Below are 21,291 nucleotides of genomic sequence, written 5' to 3' on the forward strand. Positions count from 1 at the left end.
TGAGAAGGAGTTGGCAAAACAGCTCAGTTCAAATTGGATCTGACCGAGAAGGCAGCTCAGTAGAAGCACCTCACTGAGGACTACAAGCATAGACTTTCCAAGCAGATGGAAGACCAGTGGGAGTGCAAGGCCAGGTACCAGTGTCAGGAAGCTCAGCAAGCTGAGATAGTCAGCCAGTTCCAGGCCATGATACAGTCCCACTGTAACAGTTAGGTAAGCTCCCCATTAGGAGAACGAGTGCGTGCAGAGAAGCGAAGTGAGAGTGGTGTAGTAGAACGCATAAACCAGCATACAGAGACACTGAATTGTGAAGCAGATAGTGTTTTACTTCCGTGGGAATAGAGGTATGCAGAGTCCAATTCATACACGGTTAAGTCAGTCATCAACGTTCGCAGTTAAGGGGCGATCCAACAAACACAGTCCAGAACCATATAAGCAGTTCAATACACAAAAATCGCTAACAGTTGCAAAACTCACAGTAATTCACGCTGATCAATACACGACACATCTACAACCATCATCCAACAATCAGCATCTAACAATCAGTCTGGCTCCATATTATGGTCGCTTGAGGAAACAGCAACCAATCACATTTACAGCAGTAATTAAAGATACAGTATTACTATTACAGTTTATTTATTTATTATTTTATTTTATTAATAAGATTTATAGCCGCCCAATCCCGAAGGACTGGGGCGGCTTACAAAAACAAAAGAGAAAAAAAGAAATAATAAAAAATAAAAAAGACAGATTTAAAATCACCACACATGGATTCATTCTGATCGGGGCTGGACCTCAACAGTGAGGTCAGCAGCCCCGGGCCTGCTGGAATAGCCAGGTTTTGACAGCTTCTCTGAAGGCCATGAGAGTGGGTAAGGTCCGGATCTCTGGGGGTAGCTCATTCCAAAGGGTCAGAGCAGCCACAGAGAAGGCTCTCCTCCGGGGAGCCGCCAGCCGACATTGTCTGGCTGACGGCATCTGAAGGAGGTCCACCCTGTGGGATCTCACCGGCCGCTGGGAGATATGTGGCAGTAGGCGGTCTTGCAGATACGCTGGCCCTAAGCCATGTAGGGCTTTAAAGGTAATAACCAACACCTTGAATTGCGTCCGGAGACCAATAGGAAGCCAGTGCAGCTCGCAGAGGATAGGTGTAACGTGGGTGTACCTCGGTACACCCAGTATCGCTCACACGGCTGCATTCTAGACTAGCTGCAGTCTCCGAACACTTTTCAAGGGTAGCCCCATGTAGAGCGTGTTGCAGTAATCCAGCCTTGAGGTGACTAGGGCGTGAGTGACTGTTTGAAGTGCTTCCCGATCCAAGTAGGGCCACAATTGATGCACCGGGTGAACCTGGGCAAAGGCCCCCCCTGGTCACAGCCGACAGATGGTGTTCCAGTGTCAGCTGTGAATCCAGGAGGACCCCCAAATTGCGGGCCCTATCTGAGGGGTGTAAGTTTTCACCCCCCAGGATCAAGGATGGACTGTCTAGGCTGTCCTTCGGGGGCAACATCCACAGCCACTCAGTCTTGTCGGGATTGAGTACAAGTTTGTTCACTCCCATCCAGATCCTGACAGCTTCCAGGCATCGGCACATCACGTCCGCCGCTACACTGAGCTGGCACGGGGCAGAGAGATACAATTGTGTATCATCTGCATACTGATGGTACTTAACCCCGTGCTGTCGAATGATCTCACCCAGCGGCTTTATGTAGATGTTAAATAGGAGGGGGGACAAGACCGAACCCTATGGCACACCACATTTAAGGGGCCCGACCAACACCGACTGCGACCTGTCAGAGAGGTAAGAGGAGAACCACCGTAAAACGGTGCCTCTCACTCCCACCTCCTCCAGCCGTCGCAGAAGGATACCATGGTCGATGGTATCGAAGGCCGCTGAGAGGTCAAGAAACATCAGGATAGAGGAATGTCCTCTATCCCTGGCCCGCCAGAGATCATCGGTCAGTGCGACCAAAGCGGTTTCTGTGCTGTACCCAGGCCTGAAACCAGACTGAAAGGAGTCTAGATAATCTGCTTCATTCAAGGTCCATTGGAGTTGAAGCGCCACCACCTTCTCAACAACCTTCCCCCAAAAAGGAAGGTTGGAGACAGGACGATAGTTCTTAAGAATAGCTGGGTCCAGAGAAGGCTTCTTGAGGAGGGGTCTTACCACCGCTTCCTTTAAGGGTTGTGGGAAAGACCCCTCCTGCAAAGATGCGTTCGTAATCATCTGGAGCCAGCCTCGTGTTACCTCCCTGCTGGTCGAAACCAGCCAGGAGGGGCACGGGTCCAGTAAACAGGTGGAGGCACTCATCGCTCCCATGGCCTTGTCCACTTCCTCAGGGGTGACAAACTTGAACTCATCCCAGCAAATCTGACTGAGACTCCCTCGGCATCTCAGCTGGTACTGCCCAAGTAGAGTCCAGGTCTGCCCGAATCTGAGTGATTTTATCCAACAGAAACTGAATGAACTCCTCAGCGCTTCCCTGCAGGGGTTCCCCCGCCTCCTCACCTTTCAGGAGGGAGCGGGTCACCCTAAACAGGGCGGCTGGTTTATATATTGCCAACCCAAATGTTAGATTATATTCCTAACATTCTCCCCTTTGGGTAGAGCAATATATCTGTAACCTTACAGTCTGAGTCCGTATTCATCACAATATGGTTTATGTTTCATAGTACCTTGAACTTTGGTAAAATGATCTGCAATGTTATCTTCAGACATGCAGTACTCTCGTGTAATCAGTTTACTAATAACACTTTGTCTTACATTTAGATATCTTAAGTCAGTGTGCTTTGTCCTTGTCTTTACAGCAAGATTGGATGCCATCTGAATTGCTGATTGGTTGTCTTCATATACAACAATAGGCTCTTGTACATTAATCCCCATATCTAGTAGGAGTTATTTGTAACAAACCAAATCCATGCATAACAAAGATAAACATGAGAATTCAGCCTCCATTATTGATAAACTTAAATGTTTTTGACGAATAGACCGCCATCCAATTAACGCTTTTCCTAAGAATACAACAATACCTGATGTGGATTTACGTATAGACATGTCTGTAGCAAAACTTGCATCAGCATATGCAGTTAAACTCAGTTCATCCTTAGGCTGTAAATATAATGCATAATGTATTGTTTGTTTAAGATATCTCAATACACGCTTAACAGCTTGCCAGTGCCTTTCAGTATGTTCAACATTAAACCTGGCTAATTGATTAACACTATCTGCTATATCTGGCCTTGACCAATTGCTGAGATAAGATAAGCTACCAATGTGAGATTGATAAATACCTGTATCAAATGCAGGGCTTTGTACATCTTTATGGCTAAATTCTTGACCCATTGGAGTTTTAGCCGGTTTATAGAGTTCCATTTTAAAAGTCCCGAGTAACTGGTTAATTTTTTCAGTTTGTGATATTTTGTATCCTCCCCTAGTTTTATCTATTTTTAAACCAAGATATTGCTTAATCTCACCAAGATGTTTTATTTTAAACTGCGTTTTTAGCAGTGTAATAATTTCAATAGCTTCTTGCTCAGTTTTAGTGATTAATGCTATGTCATCAGTGAACAATAGCAACAATGAAATCACACCGTCACTTTCCTTTTTTAAATAAACATGGATCAGCCATGCCAGCTTTGAAACTTATCTTTATTAATTCCTTCACTATGTATTGTATTACACATTATAGCTTCACCCCACAGTGTTTCAGTCAAACCTGAATCAACTAACATAGTTCGAGCCATGGCTTGTAATGTTTGCCCCTTTCGTTCTATAAATGAGTTATGTTGTGGCCTATAAGGAGCAGAACGTTTATGCTCAATACCAGCTGATTTTAACATCGTTTGAAATTTATAATTTGTAAACTCAGTCCCATTATCTGTTACAACAGTAATCACCTTAGTTTTCATCTTTTTTTCAGCAAATTTGAATTTGAATTTACTTTATTTGTATGCCGCCCTTTTCCCTGAAAGGGACTCAGGGCGGCTCACAATTCAAGGGAGGGGAAAAAAACAAACAAACAAAGTTACAAAACATAAAGACCATACACAGCTAAAAAACACAACAATCATACCATTCGAAGTGGGGCTGCAAGTCTTTAGCCCCAGGCCTGTCGGAACAGCCAGGTTTTAAGGGCTATGCGGAAGGCCTGGAGGGTGGTGAGGGTACGAATCTCCACGGGGAGTTCGTTCCACAGGGTCGGAGCAGCCACAGAGAAGGCCCTCCTCCGGGTAGTCGCCAGTCGACACTGGGCGGCTGATGGAATTCGGAGGAGGCCTAGTCTGTGGGATCTTATTGGTCTAGTGGAGGTAATTGGCAGTAGGCGGTCTCTCAAGTACCCAGATCCAATACCATGAAGGGCTTTGTAGGTGACAACTAGCACCTTGAAGCGAATCCAGAGATCAACAGGCAGCCAGTGCAGCTCGCGGAGGATAGGTGTTACGTGGGTGAATCGAGGCTCACCCACGATTGCTCGCGCGGCTGCATTCTGGACAAGCTGAAGTCGCCGAATACTCTTCAAGGGCAGCCCCATGTAGAGCACGTTGCAGTACTCCAGCCTAGAGGTCACAAGGGCACGAGTGACTGTTGTGAGAGCCTCCTTCTTTAATCTTAGCCAATTAAAGAAATGTTGGAACGTTTCTGTTTTGGTTTTCATTAAATAGCAGAAACCGTATCTTGAATAATGATCCATGATACTCAAAACATAACAGGCACCTCCCAAACTGGGTTTCATAGGTCCAATTATATCAGCAAAAACAACCTCCAGAGGTTCCTTTGTTTTAAAACCATTCCGTCTGTTTGCTGGAGTAACCTTGCTTTTCTCCTGATTGCACACATTGCAGTTTAAGTATTTACTGCAAGGTTTTAATTTTACTCCTTCTGACAATATAACAGTTTGATGCAGCATCTTGAAATTAATACGTCTATGTAGTAAATGTATACATTCGTCATGTGGTCTCACATTATTATAAACTGAGCTAGCTATCTGGCCATCCGGTATAACATATGAACTATTTGTTAATATAGCAGTAACCCTATTACCTTCTTCTTCAATTATACAGTTATCTCCCCTAAAGATTACTACATAGCCAATATTAACTGGAGCCCTTACTGATAATAAATTAAATTTTAGTTTAGGTACATATAACATAGATAAATGCTCATTTATAAATGAACAATATGCAGTACTTTCACCAGATACTTTCACTTTCGATCCATTTGCCAAAGATACATGTTGCTTGCTCACAAACATTTTTACAAAACTTTTTCTATTTCTAGTAATGCACTGTGATGCACCACTATCAACTACCCACAAATCATGGTCTATTGGTGCATTGCTTGACATAGCCAAAGTAGACATAACTAAGTAGACATTAGCGTTCTTCTTAGCTTTTCTAGTATTCTGTTGTTTTGCATTTTTACAGAATCTAGCTATATGTCCCTTAGCCCCACAAGAAAAACATTTTCTAACAGTATAGGCAGTCGAAGATGACTCCTCATGTTGTGGTGGTTTCTCTCTCAGTTGTTCTCTTTCCATCCTTCTTCTTGACTCTTCCAACAGTTGTGCAGTTATGTCAGTCAATGTTAGTTCATTTCGGGTTAGGGAAGATACAAAATCATCATAACTCTCATCCAGTGAGGAAAAAATGATGTAAACTTGATGTAGCTCTGAAAAAAATCAGTTCTTTTTCATGTAGCTCTTGGAAAACTCCTTTCATAAAGTTTAAATGAGCTAATATATCTCCACCTTTCAGAAGACATGCCCTAAACAGTTTGCATGTAATATTTATATGTGCACCTTCAGTTTCACGTACATAAATCCTCTTCAAATTCTCCCAACATCTTGCAGCAGAATTTTCTCCATGAATGTGTACTAATTGTTGGTCAGTCAGTGTTAGACCAATTATACGCAACACTCGTTGATTGCGTCGTTGAAAATATGCTATCTTCTTGGCATCGTCCTCGTCATCTGGATCCCAAGAAGTTACATTCGGTGGATTCTGTACAGCATCCCATAATCCCTCCCTAAGAAGGAGTGGGCTGCACTTCATAGACCAGGAAACATAGTTTGTTCCATCCTACCGGGTTATCGGTGATAGACTTGTTGATGGGTCATGTGCCATCTTCTCCAGGATAGTAACAATTACAAAAATAAACAGCTGTCTGTATACGGTATTGCGTATCAACACTAACTCTCCTTTAGCTACGTCTGGTGTAACCTGGGCCCATAACCAGTGTTAGGTAAGCTGCCCGTTAGGAGAACGAGTGTGTGCAGAGAAACGTAGTGAGAGTGGTGTAGAAGAACGCATAAACCATCATACAGAGACATTGAATTATGAAACACATAGTGTTTTACTTCCCTGGGAATAGAGGTATGCAGAGTCCAATTCATACACGGTTAAGACAGTCAGTCATTAAGGGACGGTCCAACAAACACAATCCAGAACCATATAAACAGTTCAGTACACAAAAATTGCTAACAGTTGCAAAACTCACAGTAATTCACACTGATCAATACATGACACATCTACAACCATCATCCAACAATCAGCATCTAACAATCACCCTGGCTCCATCTTATGGCCGCTTGAGGAAACAGCAACCAATCACATTTACAGCAGTAATTAAAGATACAGTATTACTATTATGGTTTATATATTGCCAACCCAACTGTTAGATTATATCCCTAACAAAGGTCCTCTGGCTCATTGCCACCAATAGCACTTCCCTCCAGCCTTCTTCCAAAGCCCCCCACCAGGGAGCCAAAGCAGGCACCCGTCAGAATTTCTGCCCACCTCCAACCCACACAAAAAGACCCAAAGGGGGAGACTTTCTGCAGCAACACAAATGTTCATTGCACATAGCCATCCCAGGATCATATTTTGAGGACCCCTGATTTAGTGCAATATAAAAAATACAAATAATTTTTCTGTGAACCACCAAAATTTTCTCATGGACTACCAGTGGTCCACGGACCAGTTGGTGACCGCTGTTTTGTCCCATCTCTGCCCCATCTCCCCACAATATTTCTGGAGCTCAGTCAGAGTGACAATCAGGTTCTTGGCCCTTCTCTCCTGATTGCTGAGTTTGACTAGGCAACCAGCTCTTGGAAGAGTCCTGGTTGTGCCAAACTTCTTCCATTCAAGAATTATGGTGGCCATTCTGCTCTGAGGAACCTTTAGTGCAACAGAAATTTTATTGTAGCCTTCCCCACTCAGATCTTTTATAAAAAAGTGTGTGCCTTTCTAAATCATGTCCAATCAATTTAATTTATAGATGAACTCTGTATAGAAAAATGTCAGCAACAATCAAGAGAAATGTGGGGCACCAGAGCTAAATTTCAAGTTTTGTTGCAAAGGATCTGAATACTTACAATTTTTCCTTTTTTATAAACTTACAGACATTTCTAAACTTCTGTTTTTACTTCATCATTATGTGGTAGGGAGTGCAAATGAATGAGAAAAAATGAATTTCAACTACTGTAGAATCAGGCTGCAGCATAACAAAATTGACAAAAGTGAAGGGGGTCTGAATACTTTCTGAATACAATGTCTGTGTGTGTGTAACTATTAAATATGTGAAGAAAGTTTCAAAGTAAATATAGCCATTTTGAACTGCAAATGGTTATTTCAAATGGGCTGTCTCAACTCTTAACAGATTTTTTCTGAAGAACTAAGCTTGAAATAGTACAATTCTGGCTTGGACAGTTCATGGAAGATCAAACAGTCATTTCAAGCTGGAAACGGTGTTCAACACAGAAAGTTTTTTTTTAATTAAAAATATTTTGCACATCTGTGATTACTATGATTCAGTGATGATTTTGGCGATAGGACTACTTTTGAAACTGGTCCTAAAGCTTCAATGGGTAAAGAATGTTAGTTCCTCGTATTTTGAGCTCTACGCTGAATTGATTCCAGGCTTGCATGCCAGGATTACATAGCTTAGTCACAAACTACCAAAGGCATATGGTCACCTCGGTACACCCACGTTACACCTGTCCTCCGCGAGCTGCACTGGTTACCGATTGGTCTCCGGATACACTTCAAGGTGCTAGTCGTCACTTATAAAGCCCTTCATGGTATTGGACCTGGATACTTGAGAGACCGCCTGCTGCCAATTACCTCCCAAAGACCCATTAGATCACACAGAGTAGGCCTCCTCCAGGTTCCGTCCACCAGCCAATGTCATCTGGCTACTACCCAGGGGAGGGCCTTCTCTGTGGCAGCTCCGGCCCTTTGGAACGAACTCCCCGCAGAGATTCAGACCCTCACCTCTCTCCAGGCCTTCTGAAAAGCCGTTAAAACCTGGCTGTGTCGGCAGGCCTGGGGTCGATGAGTTCCCTTCCCCTCTCAAATCGTGTGGCTGTTGGTTGTTTTTTAAATGCCCTGTACTTTTGTAGTTTTTGTGTTTTTCCCTTCCCCTCCTTCGGGTTTGTGCGCCGCCCTGACTCCCATAGGGAATAGGGCGGCATATAAATAAAATGAAACTCAAACTCACAATATGCTTTCTTCTTCTTCATGTATGTGTGCAGTCTATCTTTCTGTTTTACATAAATGCATATAAATTAGTGAGGCTTTAAAATTGTTTCAGTATCAGTGCAGGAGAAGAATTTTTGAGAGGAAATTGCATCATCTAGAAGGAAAGGTTAGGGCCTCTCCCCCTAAAAATTGCCTCAGTAGCCCAGATGTGGGACTCTGAAATGGCAGGTGGGTGTGGTCTCCAGTCACTACTATTACTATAAGAGAGGAATTAAGAAAGAATATTTGGGCACTGATGTCTCAATTATAGTGCATTAACATATCACATTTATGATATCGGTGGCACAATGGTTAGAATGCACTACTGCAAGCTACTTCTGCTGGCTGCCTACAATTTGGCAGTTCGAATCTCACCAGACTCAAGGTTGACTCAGCCTTGCATCCTTCCAAGGTTGGTAAAATGACCCAGATTGTTGGGGGTAATATGGTGACTCTGTAAACCGCTTAGAGAGGGCTGTAAAGCACTGTGGAGCAGTATAGAAATCTAAGCATTATTGCTATTTTGGGTGGTCCCCAAAATGAAGATGGTTCTATTTTCAGAACCTTGCAGAAGCTGGGAGCTCTGGCTTTGGTGAATGATTGATTAGCATGCAACCATGTGTATACTGCTATCGGATCTTGTAATGCTATATAATTGTTAATATCTGTACACTATCTAGAAGCCTGCTGGTATAGAGTTGGCAGATAAATCACATAACTAAATCAATAAAATATGATAAATACAATGTAAAATTTTGCTTTGTATTCCTCTGCCATCTTTAAAAACAATACATGTTTTATTTTATTTTAGGACGTGTAGGAACTCCTCATTTTATGGCTCCAGAAGTAGTAAAAAGAGAGCCTTATGGAAAGCCTGTAGATGTATGGGGCTGTGGAGTTATTCTTTTTATTCTGCTTAGTGGTTGTTTACCTTTTTATGGTACAAAAGAAAGATTGTTTGAAGGCATTATCAAAGGAAAATACAAGGTAAGTACTTATCTCAAGAAAAAATATTTTAGTTAGAAATTTTCAATTAAAAAACATATTTGCAAATACTAATCCATTTTCATGAATTGTAGTTGCCACATACCTTTATGTACAGGTATACCAAAGCACTTAAAATACAAATACAAACATGGGTTTTACTGTTAAGACATATTTTGATAAAACAGCAACAGAAAAACTCCATGTAGTTAAAACAAAGCAAGGAAATAGACTATAATACATAAAGCCAAAACTGGATTTGTTATAAAGTGTGTGGTAACATGGGAACAAAGTCAGTCATATTTTCTGACATATATTTGTATTTGCTATCTGGTTTTATACAGCGCATTCTATTTCAAATGCAATAAGTTAGTTGTTTCCGAAAGATAAAGTAGAAAGCATAAAAGTTATAGTCCCCTTTCAAACATATGCCCTGCCCTGCCCTGCCCTGCCCTGCCCAGCCCCCAAGTCTGGTAGTTAAATTATGGTCAATTGAGACCTGGTAGCACAATTTACATATTTTCCATTTTAGTTCCATTTTTAAGATTTTCAAATGCCATTTTGGTGAAAAACCTAATCTGTGATTACATGTTATGTATCAGAAGCTCAATTGAATATATTCTACAATTCGTACTAATCCATTTTGTTGTTACTTAAATATGCAACAAACTTGTGGGGTTTTTTCCATGTTTGTATATTTCTAATAGGATTTTCAATACTCAAAGCCTCGTGTTTTCTTTAATAGTATATTCTACCTCTTTGAGATAGACAGGTCAGGAAACATTGTTTAAAGAAATACTGGAACTCTACTTTGTTAATGTAGACCAAGGGTGTCAAACTCAAAAGCCCATAGGCCAGATCCAGCCCACGAGGTGGTTAGATCTGGCCTGTGGGGCTGCCCAATAAACAGCAAAGGGCCAACCTGCGTGGCCTCCGCCTATACCAGGCCAACTGGATGCTGATCTGCAACCTGATGGCAGCCATCTGGGCCAGACTGCAGCCAGCCTTATATCTGTGATGCTGCCTTGGCTTCGGACGTGCATAGAAAAAGGCACCTGGGGCCTGGCATCCCTGGGAATTGCATTCTGAACACTTCCCTTTCAGTCAGGATGCCAGCCCACGCTCGCTCACTGCCTCCTATGCACATGCCCAGAGGGTGGTGCCAAGGCGGCACCACAAATCTAAGGCTGGCCATGGTCCGGCCTGAATGGCTGCCACCAGGTTGCAGATCAGCGTTGTGCCCGCACCAGCATCTCCATGCCCTGCTCACCGGCCTTTCACATGTGTGCATGCATGCACGGGCTGAGACAAGTGAGGCAGAGGGTGGGGAGGATGCTGCCAGACACCATCAGCCCGCCTACTCCGTCCCATCTTGTTTTTGCTTGCGATTGGAGAGCTGGTCATCTTGGCCCCCTTGTGGATCTTGCCCTTGGCCTGCATGTGGAGCACATTCCACTCGCGTAGCCAATGCACTTTGGCATCACTGTGGGCCAATACCACCACTGAGGCTGCCAGCAGCTCGCACAAGTACATTAGGCTGCTGTTGTCATCACCCAGAGCACCAGGCCCACTCAACATGAAGGAGGCGAAATGGCCAGCTAGAAAGGCCAAGTAGAGGTGGTGGAGCATGTCTAAGCCCAGCAGGTAAAAGAGAGCCACCATCAGTGGGGAAAACCGGATCCCCATTAAAACTATCACCACCCAGGCCCAGGCAGAATCGCATGCCTCCCCCCCGTCTCTGCTGGGCCTGGGTGACCATGACAGCAATGGGTTCCAACTTTCCCCACATGAAGTGGCTGTCTTTTGCCTGCTGGGCCTGGGCGTGCTCTACCACCTCTACCCGGCCTTTCTAGCTGGCCACTTCGCCTTCTTTGGGCTGGGCAGGTTTGTTGAGTGGCGGCTGCAGCCCGCAACAGGGCTAAGGTGTATTGGGTGCGTGAGGAGAACAGTCCACATGCTTCCCAAGGGCAAAACCCGCGAGGGGGGTGAGAAGATGACCAGCTGTGACCTCTCTAACTGCAAGCAAAAACAGACAGTGGGACGGAGTAAGCGCATCCAGCGGTTCGCATCATATGCCTCCCCCACACTTCCACCTGATGCTGATGCTGCCAATGCACCTGCTACTTAGACTACCAGCCCAGTGGTAGCAGTGGGCTCTGGAGTCGCAGAGTGCGCCAACAATGGGGCCGGTAGGCTGCAGCTCCTGCTGGAAACCATTGACTCCTGCACACAAAGGATGCAAACATGTGCTGGCCAACTTTCTGGCAACAGCTGTTCCACCTTGCCTCACCTCATTCTGCGCGATGAGCCTCCCATCCACCACTGCACATGATGTTTCTTATCATAATTGTTAAGTGAATCATTGCAATTGAATAAGTTAGTAACCTAGTTGTTAAGTGAATCTAGCTTTTTTATTGACTTTGCTTGTCAGAAGGTCACAAAAGGAATCGTGTGACTTTGGGACACAACAACAGTCATAAATATGAGTCAGTTGCCAAGCATCTGAATTTCAATCACATGATCATGGGGATGCTGCAAAGGTCATAGCTATGAAAAACTTTGAACTTTTATAAGTTGTAACTTTGAATAGTCACTAAACAAACTGTTGAAAGTTAAGAAGTACTGTTCAGTATTTTTTTTAATTTCAATTATATACCTGGCATATTTACTTCACTCTTCAAAATATAGGTATATGTATTCTATTCTCTACATGCAAATTTTACACAATAAAAGATATTTCATTCCTGGAATGGCAGAGCTGACGTCGTGGCATTACAGTGCACTTTCATGGAGCCCCGTGGAAGTTTGCTGAATTCTACCTGCTGGAGGGTCTTCTGGGACCGAAGTCACCCTGGAAGGTTGATGAGGATAGAGAGGACACTTTGAGGATCACAAGGAGATCGCAAACTCCTTGTTTGATCGATAGGAAGCTCTCAATCCAGCAGGAAGAAAAAGATGGCCATTGTGTGCATGACCAAGGCTGTGACAGCCCAACCGGAGAAGAATGGAATAAAGATTGAAGAACAATTTGGGTGATCTGGGTGAGAATTTTCCAACTTCTGTTGAGGAATTTTCGCCTTAATATTTGGCCTGGGTGAAAGTGGAACTCCAAAAGAAGAGGTGGAATTATTTATCTCCCATCCCCTAAGAATAGTGGCTAGCAAGCATAACAGCTGAAAACAGATCCTGACAAGAAAAGTGAACTATTTAAATGAAATAAATTTAAAATGAGGAAATTTGGACTGGTTACTGTAATGACAATATTACTTGGATTTTATTGTACTGAAAACCTTTTTGGAACATAAAATTTGGACACTGGGACCCCCCCCCACCCCCTCCCAAAAATTATTTTGGCTTAAGTTAAGCTAAAACGAGAGGAATAGGAGAGAAAGAGCAACCGTGTCATCTACAGGCTGGAAAAAATACCTAGAAGTGTAGGTAAAGGAAAGTGAAATTTACAGACCTGACCTTGGCTGTGTATTGTTGATAGAACATTGCTACTAGATAAACTGTCTGCACCTGCAAATTGTTTACAGAGAACTGCAGAGAAAGAGAGTGGAAACAACACTGCGACTTTTTAAACATTGTAGTTATCTGAATGTATAACGACTCTAAATAAACTGAGTAAACTGAAGCTGGAAAACAGCAGGATTTGTTTGCAAATCAAGTGGAACATTTTTGTTAGCTCTCCTATTTGGTAACTCATAAATGTTTTTGGCACAATATTGGGGTTTGGTGGGCCTTTGTGGATTACAAATTTATTAAGAAGAGAACAACCTTTTTGAAGAAACCTTTGGACTATGGATATTTTGGCTTTGTGAACCCTAAGAGTGTTAAGTTATTTGGGGACTGAAAATAAGAGGGGATAAGAAAGAGAATTTTGTGGGGGATTGTTTTGGGGTGTATTCTGTAAATTGAGTATTGTGCAGTACCATTTGATTTATTATTGATTGTTTCTGCTAAACATCTTACTACTTAAAATATTTTATTACTTAAAATAATGTAAATGACAATACAAATTTAAGCAAAATAGGGAGGAAAAATGCATCTGTGCCATTATCAGCAACAGCAGCAGCAGCATCAAGCCCAGCGAGTCAACTCTCTTTAGACAGTATTTTGCAGCAAGAAAAAATGAATACTTTCCAGATAGAAATGAAATCAATGTTCCAATTATTACAAGAAACCATATCCAAGAATCATGATGACATGACAGAAAGAATTCAAAAGATGGAGGATAAAAGGGATAACATCTAACAAATAATTACTAAAAATGAACAGCGGATTCATAAAGTAGAAGAGAAGACAGAATAAACAGATAAGAAGATGGAAGAGATGGACTAAGTAAACAAGGATCTTGAGCAATCCATAATCATGTTGAGATGGAGAGAGCAGAATATTTTTTGAGATTTTAGAATATTGAGCAGGAAAAGGGGGAAGATCTTGCTGAAAAGATGGCAGAGTTGTTGGCAGATGTGTTGGAGGTGAGCAAACAGGAAATGTTTGCTGGGATGGACAAAATATTTAAAATACACAAGCTATGCAAGAAGGAATAAATTCCCCAGAGAGGTGCATATGAGATTATCAAAGAAGGCAATAAGAGCAGGAATACTGCAAAGAGCAAGGGATGACCCATTGAAATATAAAGGGAGAGAAATAGTAGTCCTGAAACAGATACCCAGAAGAGTAAGAGACACAAGGAAACAATGCCAATTTTTGACAAGACAACCAATTAAGCATGAAGTAAACTTCAGATTGCTGATACCCGAGGGAATACTGATGACCTGGATGGAAAAATGACTGACTGGATACAATAGACAAAGCAGAGCAATTTTATGACCAGTATTTTGCTTCATATGAGGAAAAAGGGAAAACAAATGTTGTTGATATTTCTAGGTCCTCCAACTATGGCTGATAAGCGGCATGCAGCCCGCCAAAACCATTAATCCAGCCCATTCAGAACCACAAGGCTGCTCCGCCCACTTTGCCCCACCCACCCTTCTGCCAAGTTCAGGACTTACCCCTGGGCTAGAACTGAAAAGTAAAGCCAATAATTTTGGCCTGCAGAATGCTTTTGGAGGTTGGGAGGGGTGAAAAATGGGTCGAACAGTTGCCCCAGGAGGCCAAAAATGGGGTAATGGCCCATTTTTGGCCAGAAAACAAGCCATTTTTGCCTGTTTTTGGCCTGCAGAATGCTTCTGGCGGTGGGGGATGAAAAATGAGGCACACAGACACCCCGGAAGCCAAAAAATGGACCATTTTCCCCCAAATGGGGGCATTTTTGCCTGTTTTTGGCCTAAAGGATGCTTCTGGAGGTGGGGGGGGTGAAAAACAGGGTGCACAGACGCCCCGAGAGGCAAAAAAAACCCTGGTAAAAATGGCCCATTTTTCATCTCCCTAGCCGGCCTCCAGGAGATAAGGAGAGATAGACAGAAAGAGAGGGGGAGAGAAAGAGAGAAAGAGAGAGATTTCTCAAGCTCCTTGGGGATGAAAAGAATTGCTGCAAAACTGAGTTTCCTGGACTCCTTAACAACTGAAAAAATGATCTAGTAAAAAGAAAAGGCAACCAAAAGAGCAACGTGCAAACAAAAGCAAATAAAACACCCCCAGGAACAAAACAAATTAAAATTTAATATGTGTGCATTAATCAATGGAATGTTAAATTGGCCATGCCCACCTAGTCACACTCACCCAGTCATATGACCACCTAACCATGCTCTCCCAGCTGGTCGAACACCCCAACAGTCTGAGGGACCATAAATTGGCCCCCTGTTAAAAATATTTGAGCACCCCTGTTCTAAACGCACAGAAAGCATTTGATAATGTTAATTGGCAATTTATGTTATTGCAAATAAAATTCATGGATTTGGGGGAGAGATTTATTACTGTCAAAGCAATATGTTACAAACCATCAGGTAAGGTGATGGTAAATGGGGACATGACAAAGAATTTTGATATTAAAAAAGCACGAAAGGATGTCCGCTATCCCCTTTACTATTTATACTGACCCTGGAAGTGCTAAGTAGAAATATTAGACAAGACGAAGAAATAAAAGGTATGGAATTTTTTTAAAAGAGTAATATAAGTTACATGCATCTACAGACAATTTGGTTTTTACATTAGAAGATCCACAAGAAACTGAACCTGTTAATTTAAAAAATAGAAGAATATGGTGAAGTCGCAAGACTGAAAATAAAGAAAAGATAAAAATGCTAGTTAAAAATCTTACAGATGCACAGAAAACAGAGCTAATGGAAAAATTGACATACAGATAGTTAAGAAAGTAAAGTACTTAGGGATACAACAAACAGCAAAATGTGCAATGATTACAGAGAATAATTATATGAAATTGATGCAACAAATCAAATCAGATTTGGAGAAATAGAAAAACTTGCAATTGTAATTGACAGGAAGAATAGCTACTATAAAAATGAATATTTTACCAACACTATTATACTTATTTCAAACAATTCCAATAAAGCTGGGGGGGGGGAGAAATATTTTGAAGAATTGCATACTAAGATACATTTGGCTAGGGAAAAAAGCAAGAATAAGCTTGAAAATGTTGCAAGATTCCAAAAAAAGAGGGGGCTTTGGGTTGCCAGATTGGAACTTGTATTATGAGGTCTCTATTATTCGGGTTTTCTCCCGCGTAAAATTGGAGATGTCTTAGCAACGTTTCGACGAAGTCTCATTCGTCATCTTCAGGCTCAGTGCTTCCAGGAGCAATGTGAGAACTCGGCTGTTTCTTCCTTTTAACTGCCAGTGGGGGTTTGAACTGATTGGGTGGGAGCTTGGCTGTGTCCTGATTGGGTGGAGGTGTGTTCTGATTAGTTGGGGGTTTGTGTTTCATGTAAGGATAGGAGGGGTTTAAAGAGGCTAATTGTGCATTTGCAGTCTGGCTTCTGGTCCTTGGTCGTGCCTCCTCAGCAGTGTGGGTTTTTGTCTGCTTTCTTTGTGGATGTTTGGTGGTGATATCCTGTGTGGCTCTTGTGAGTGTGGGCCTGGTGTCATTCATCATGTTAGGGACTCGTTTAGAGTCCCTAACATGATGAATGACTTTGTCGAAACATCGCCAAGACATCTCCAATTTTACGCAGGAGAAAACCCGAATAACTAGAGACCTACATACTAACACCCACGAAAACCTCAGAAAACGTATGTATGTATGTATGTAAGTCTTTGGTTATTCGGATTTTCTCCCACGTAAAATTGGAGGTGTCTTGGCGATGTTTCGACGAAGTCTCATTCGTCATCTTCAGGCTTCATGCTTCTAAGAGCAATGTGAGATCTTGGCTGTTTCTTCCTTTTAACTGCCAGTGGGGGTTTGAGCTGATTGGGTGGGAGCTTAGCTGTGTTCTGATTGGGTGGAGGTGTGTTCTGATTGGTTGGGGGTTTGTGTTTCATGTAAGGATAGGAGGGGTTTAAAGTGGCTAATGGTGCAGTTGCAGTCTGGCTTCTGGTCCTTCTGAGTGTGGGCCTGGTGTCATTCCTCATGCTAGGGACTTGTGTATATGTGTGTGTGTGTGTGTGTGTGTGTGTATATATATTTACTAAGCATCAAATTGGAAAGTGAGCAAGTAAAGGAGACAATTATAGCTTGAGCTAAAAAAATTGGATATGCAATACAACTGGATAAATGGCAGAAATTGTGGGATAGAAATGTTAAATTAACTATGTCAACTGCATAAACAAAATCTTTTAAAAATGTTTTATAGATGGCATTTTTCACCAACAGGTTTGGCAAAAATGTTTAAAGACAGGTCCGCTAAACGTTGAAAGTGTAACCAAACACCTGGTTCATATTATCATATGTAGTGGACATGCCCAAAAGCAAAAAAATATTGGATGAAAATACATACTTGGCTGGAAAAAGTGATAAAGCAGCATATAGATTTGAAACTAGAAATGTTTCTGATGGGCATCCTACCAGAAAAGTTTGATAAAAGGAATATATATTTGATTTTACAAGTACTAACTGCAGCCAGAATTGTATTTGCACAACAATGGAAAAGTGAAGAGATCCTGACAGACAAGAATGTAATTTAAGAAAATATTAGAATGTACAGAAATGGCCAGATTAATATTTACAATTAAGGAAAAAGAACGAACTCAATATTTCTTTTTTATTATTCTCTTACCATTTTAAGTATACATTCACATAATAGTTATTTTTTACATTTGTCATTCTTATACATGTATTATTTCATTTAATAGGTTATAATATACCGTTTAGCTTTATTTACCATCCCTTTCTCCTGTTGTAACACCACCTTATTTTCCCTTTCTTTTCTCCCTCCCTTCTCTACTTTCTTCCTTCCTCCTCTCCTTCCCCTTCCTTCTTCCCTTCCCTTTCTTCTACTCCTGCTCTTCCCCTTCCTACCGTCTCTCCTTCTCTTTCTCTCCCTTCCATCCTTCTCTCCTTACTTTTCTTCTTTCCCCTGTCTTCCTTTCATTCTCTCCTCTTCTCCCCCTTTCTTTTTCTATTGTTGTTGGTGTCTATTTCAAAACTCAGTTTATGTTTCCTTGGGATGGTATTTCCACAAACCCAGATATAATTTAGTATCATTTCGTATTCCCTTACCTTTGCTAATCTACTCTAGTTATGTTTCTCCCCCTCCCGTTTTATATCTCGCTCTTGAATATATATTTAATATTTTCTTTTCTGCTTTCCCCTTCCCTCCATTTAATAGTGCGTCGTCTGGGTTCTTTAACTTCTCCCTACTTTCTTTCCTAGCTTCCTTTCTCTAGCCAATCATAAAATCTTCCCCATGTCTTGAAGTACTCTGGTTCCTCTTTATCCTTTATTTTCATTGTCAACCTGGAACTGAATATTTCTTGACATGGGACTTATTTTACCAATGGTTAGATAATAAAAACAGAAGTTAGAAATATGGGGATACAAAAAGGACTAATGTTATAAAGGAAATTTGATAAAGTGGACAAGTAAAATAGTATTAGTATTTAAACAGGAAACTCAATCAACTGAACATTCAAAAATGCATCACAAATACCATTAAATGGTGCTAATGGTTTATACGGGTTGCTGCCATGTCCTAGTATCAACCAAGTACCTTCTTAAGATGTACGATGTTCCGAGTAGCGCAGTTTTTTGCAGTTCCACTGGTATTATTGCAGGAAGCTGCAATTTCTTGATGTGTTTTATAAAATTCTTGGACATGGTACCAAATGCCCTGATGACAATGGGTATCACTGTTTTTGTTATTGTTGTTATTGTTGAATTAATATCATTGTGATGAATACTATTGTAAACATTTTGATTATTATTTCCTAAAAATAATTGTACCCAGACAATACACTGTTAATTGAAATTGAGCTTTTAGATGTTATATAAATAAAACAAATAAAAAGTTTGAAGGGAAAAAAAGATATTTCATTTCCTAAATGCAAATTTTGAAGCTTTTAATAAACTTGTACTTGGCAATGAAAAACATTTTTTTCAATTTATACCAATATTTTATGTATAGCATAGGACTGCAATGATCACCAGTGTCTCACAACCAATATACAAGTTCCAGCACCCCCAAGATCATGCTGCTAAATTTAATCAATGTAACTTTTTGTTGTTATATCCCAAAGTCACAATTTGCAGGGGAACTTCAGCCCTTTGGGGAGAGATTTGAGAGGATGGGAATGGGAGAAGGTGACTGCTTTAAATCCCCAAACAATATCAAATAAGCCAAAAATTCTGACTTTTCATCTCCATGTTCATTTTGACTTTGGTTTAACATTAAACCTAGTTTTAAATTTACTATTTTCTGTTTAGAGTTTATATAAATATTCTAGTAAATTCTCAGGTTGAGATTGTTAGACATCTTTCTTCCCACAGTGACCTCCAGAAACATTTAATTCTCATAATTCTCAGAGTCAGTTGCTTCAACAGATATTTTGTTCCATTTAGGACCAAGAACTTTCTGTAGTCTTCACACTGTCTTGTAGGAAGTCATCCACTTGGCCATATATAATTGTAAGGCTACCATATTTGAGCAACATCTTTAGCAGTTGTCTTTCCATTGCCTCAGTTGAGCCTTGTTGACTCAAATCTTCTGTATCTGATTTCTATAGGTTCTACATCATCTATATGATGATGTAGAACCTAGAAAGAGTGCAGAGAAGAGCAACAAAGATGATTAGGGGACTGGAGACTAAAACACATGAAGAACAGTTGCAGGAACTTGGTATGTCTAATTTAATGAAAAGAAGGACTAGGGGAGACATGATAGCAGTGTTCCAATATCTCAGGGGTTGCCACAAAGAAGAGGGAGTCAAACTATTCTTCAGGGCACCCGAGTGTAAAACAAGAAGTAATAGGTGAAATTAATCAAGGAGAGAAGCAACTTAGAACTGAGGAGGAATTTCCTGACAGAACAATTAATCAGTAGAACAGCTTGCCTCCAGTAGTTGTGAATGCCCCAACACTGGAAGTCTTTTAAGAAGATATTGGATAGCCATTTGTCTGAAATGGTATAGGGTTTCCTGCCTAGGCAGGGGGTTGAACTAGAAGACCTCCAAGGTCCCTTCAACTCTGCTATTGTATTGTATTATATATGTTTGCATATTTCACTTTCTGTAAAGAAATTGTAAACCATTTTTGCAAAACCAGCAAATTTTATCAATTAATTACTTGCTAACCTTCTGTATTAGTTTAATTTCACCAAAATGTATTAACTTAGTAAATGATCCAAATTCAGTAATATGAATTATCATATTATCTTCGGTGGAAATCAGGAAATTGTTGTGCTCACAAACCTGGTATATCAAGGAATGACACTATTTTATTACATCTTGATTAATGTTCTAATCAGACATTGCAGTGATTTCTTGTTCTGTTTAAAATATGTGTCATTTGATCTACAAGTAAATTATTATTTTAAATGACATTTAACTTCTGTGGTTTTAACTTCAACCTATTGTTGCTATATAAAGTTCAAACATGAAATACCTGATGTAGTTTTTTCTTTGTTTATTAAACATTGTGAAAAAAATTTGCCTACAATAAAAATTGTGCAAAAATCTCACCATTGTGCCTAGTTTTAAATATCTTTTTTTTTTACTTAGATGAATCCCAGACAGTGGAGCCATATATCTGAAAGTGCCAAAGATCTAGTTCGGCGCATGCTAATGCTTGACCCAGCTGAGAGAATAACTGTTTATGAGGCACTTAATCATCCTTGGCTGAAGGTACGGAGAACAAAAATCTTAAAAGATCCAATTTGTTTATTTACTAACATGAATTACATTCTTACAGATGCATTGATAATTTATGCAATAATTTATTGTACTTATTCTATAAGTATCCATTGTTCTGGGTAACTTTTAAGAATACATAAATACAATTCTAAATTCCCTTAAAATTTTAAAATGACATTAAAACTAAAATGCTTAAAGTGTTAAAATTTGAGTTTAAAAGTACATTTTAAGACCCTCCTAAATTGTAGTAAGACAACAGATGGAGTATGCCACAAAAAAGTTGTATTTACTATTAATATTATATTTCTGGCAAAAGCCTACAAAGGTGACCCTGAGAGGACTGTAACTGTTGGAAAGATTGTATAGAAATAGGTAGCCCTATTGATAATTGTACCTTCTTTTTTACTTAAATATACATTGATATATACATAATTGACTTCTTTATTCTTGTTTATTTCTTTTAAAAAAAAATAAGAGTAGAGTATTTTTTGCAAAAAAAAATTAGGATAACTGTTTTTCCAAAGTATTAAGCTATTTTACATCTAAAATGTGATATTTGCTTTAATTCATTTTGATTCATAT

General features: G+C 40.5%; 1 protein-coding gene across 5 annotated transcripts in view; it reads left to right on the top strand.

Moving 5' to 3' along the window:
* CASK (calcium/calmodulin dependent serine protein kinase) overlaps window positions 1-21,291 on the top strand; it is a 316,647-nt gene that overhangs the window by 172,193 nt on the left and 123,163 nt on the right. For all 5 annotated transcript variants that reach the window (XM_032219765.1, XM_032219762.1, XM_032219764.1 and 2 more), the window contains exons 7-8: window positions 9,329-9,504; window positions 20,578-20,700. In XM_032219765.1, the coding sequence (XP_032075656.1) occupies window positions 9,329-9,504; window positions 20,578-20,700 (299 nt within the window). The remainder of the gene's footprint in view (window positions 1-9,328; window positions 9,505-20,577; window positions 20,701-21,291) is intronic.

The sequence above is a fragment of the Thamnophis elegans genome, chromosome 6, assembly GCF_009769535.1.
Source record: "Thamnophis elegans isolate rThaEle1 chromosome 6, rThaEle1.pri, whole genome shotgun sequence".
NCBI classification, from domain to species: domain Eukaryota; kingdom Metazoa; phylum Chordata; class Lepidosauria; order Squamata; family Colubridae; genus Thamnophis; species Thamnophis elegans.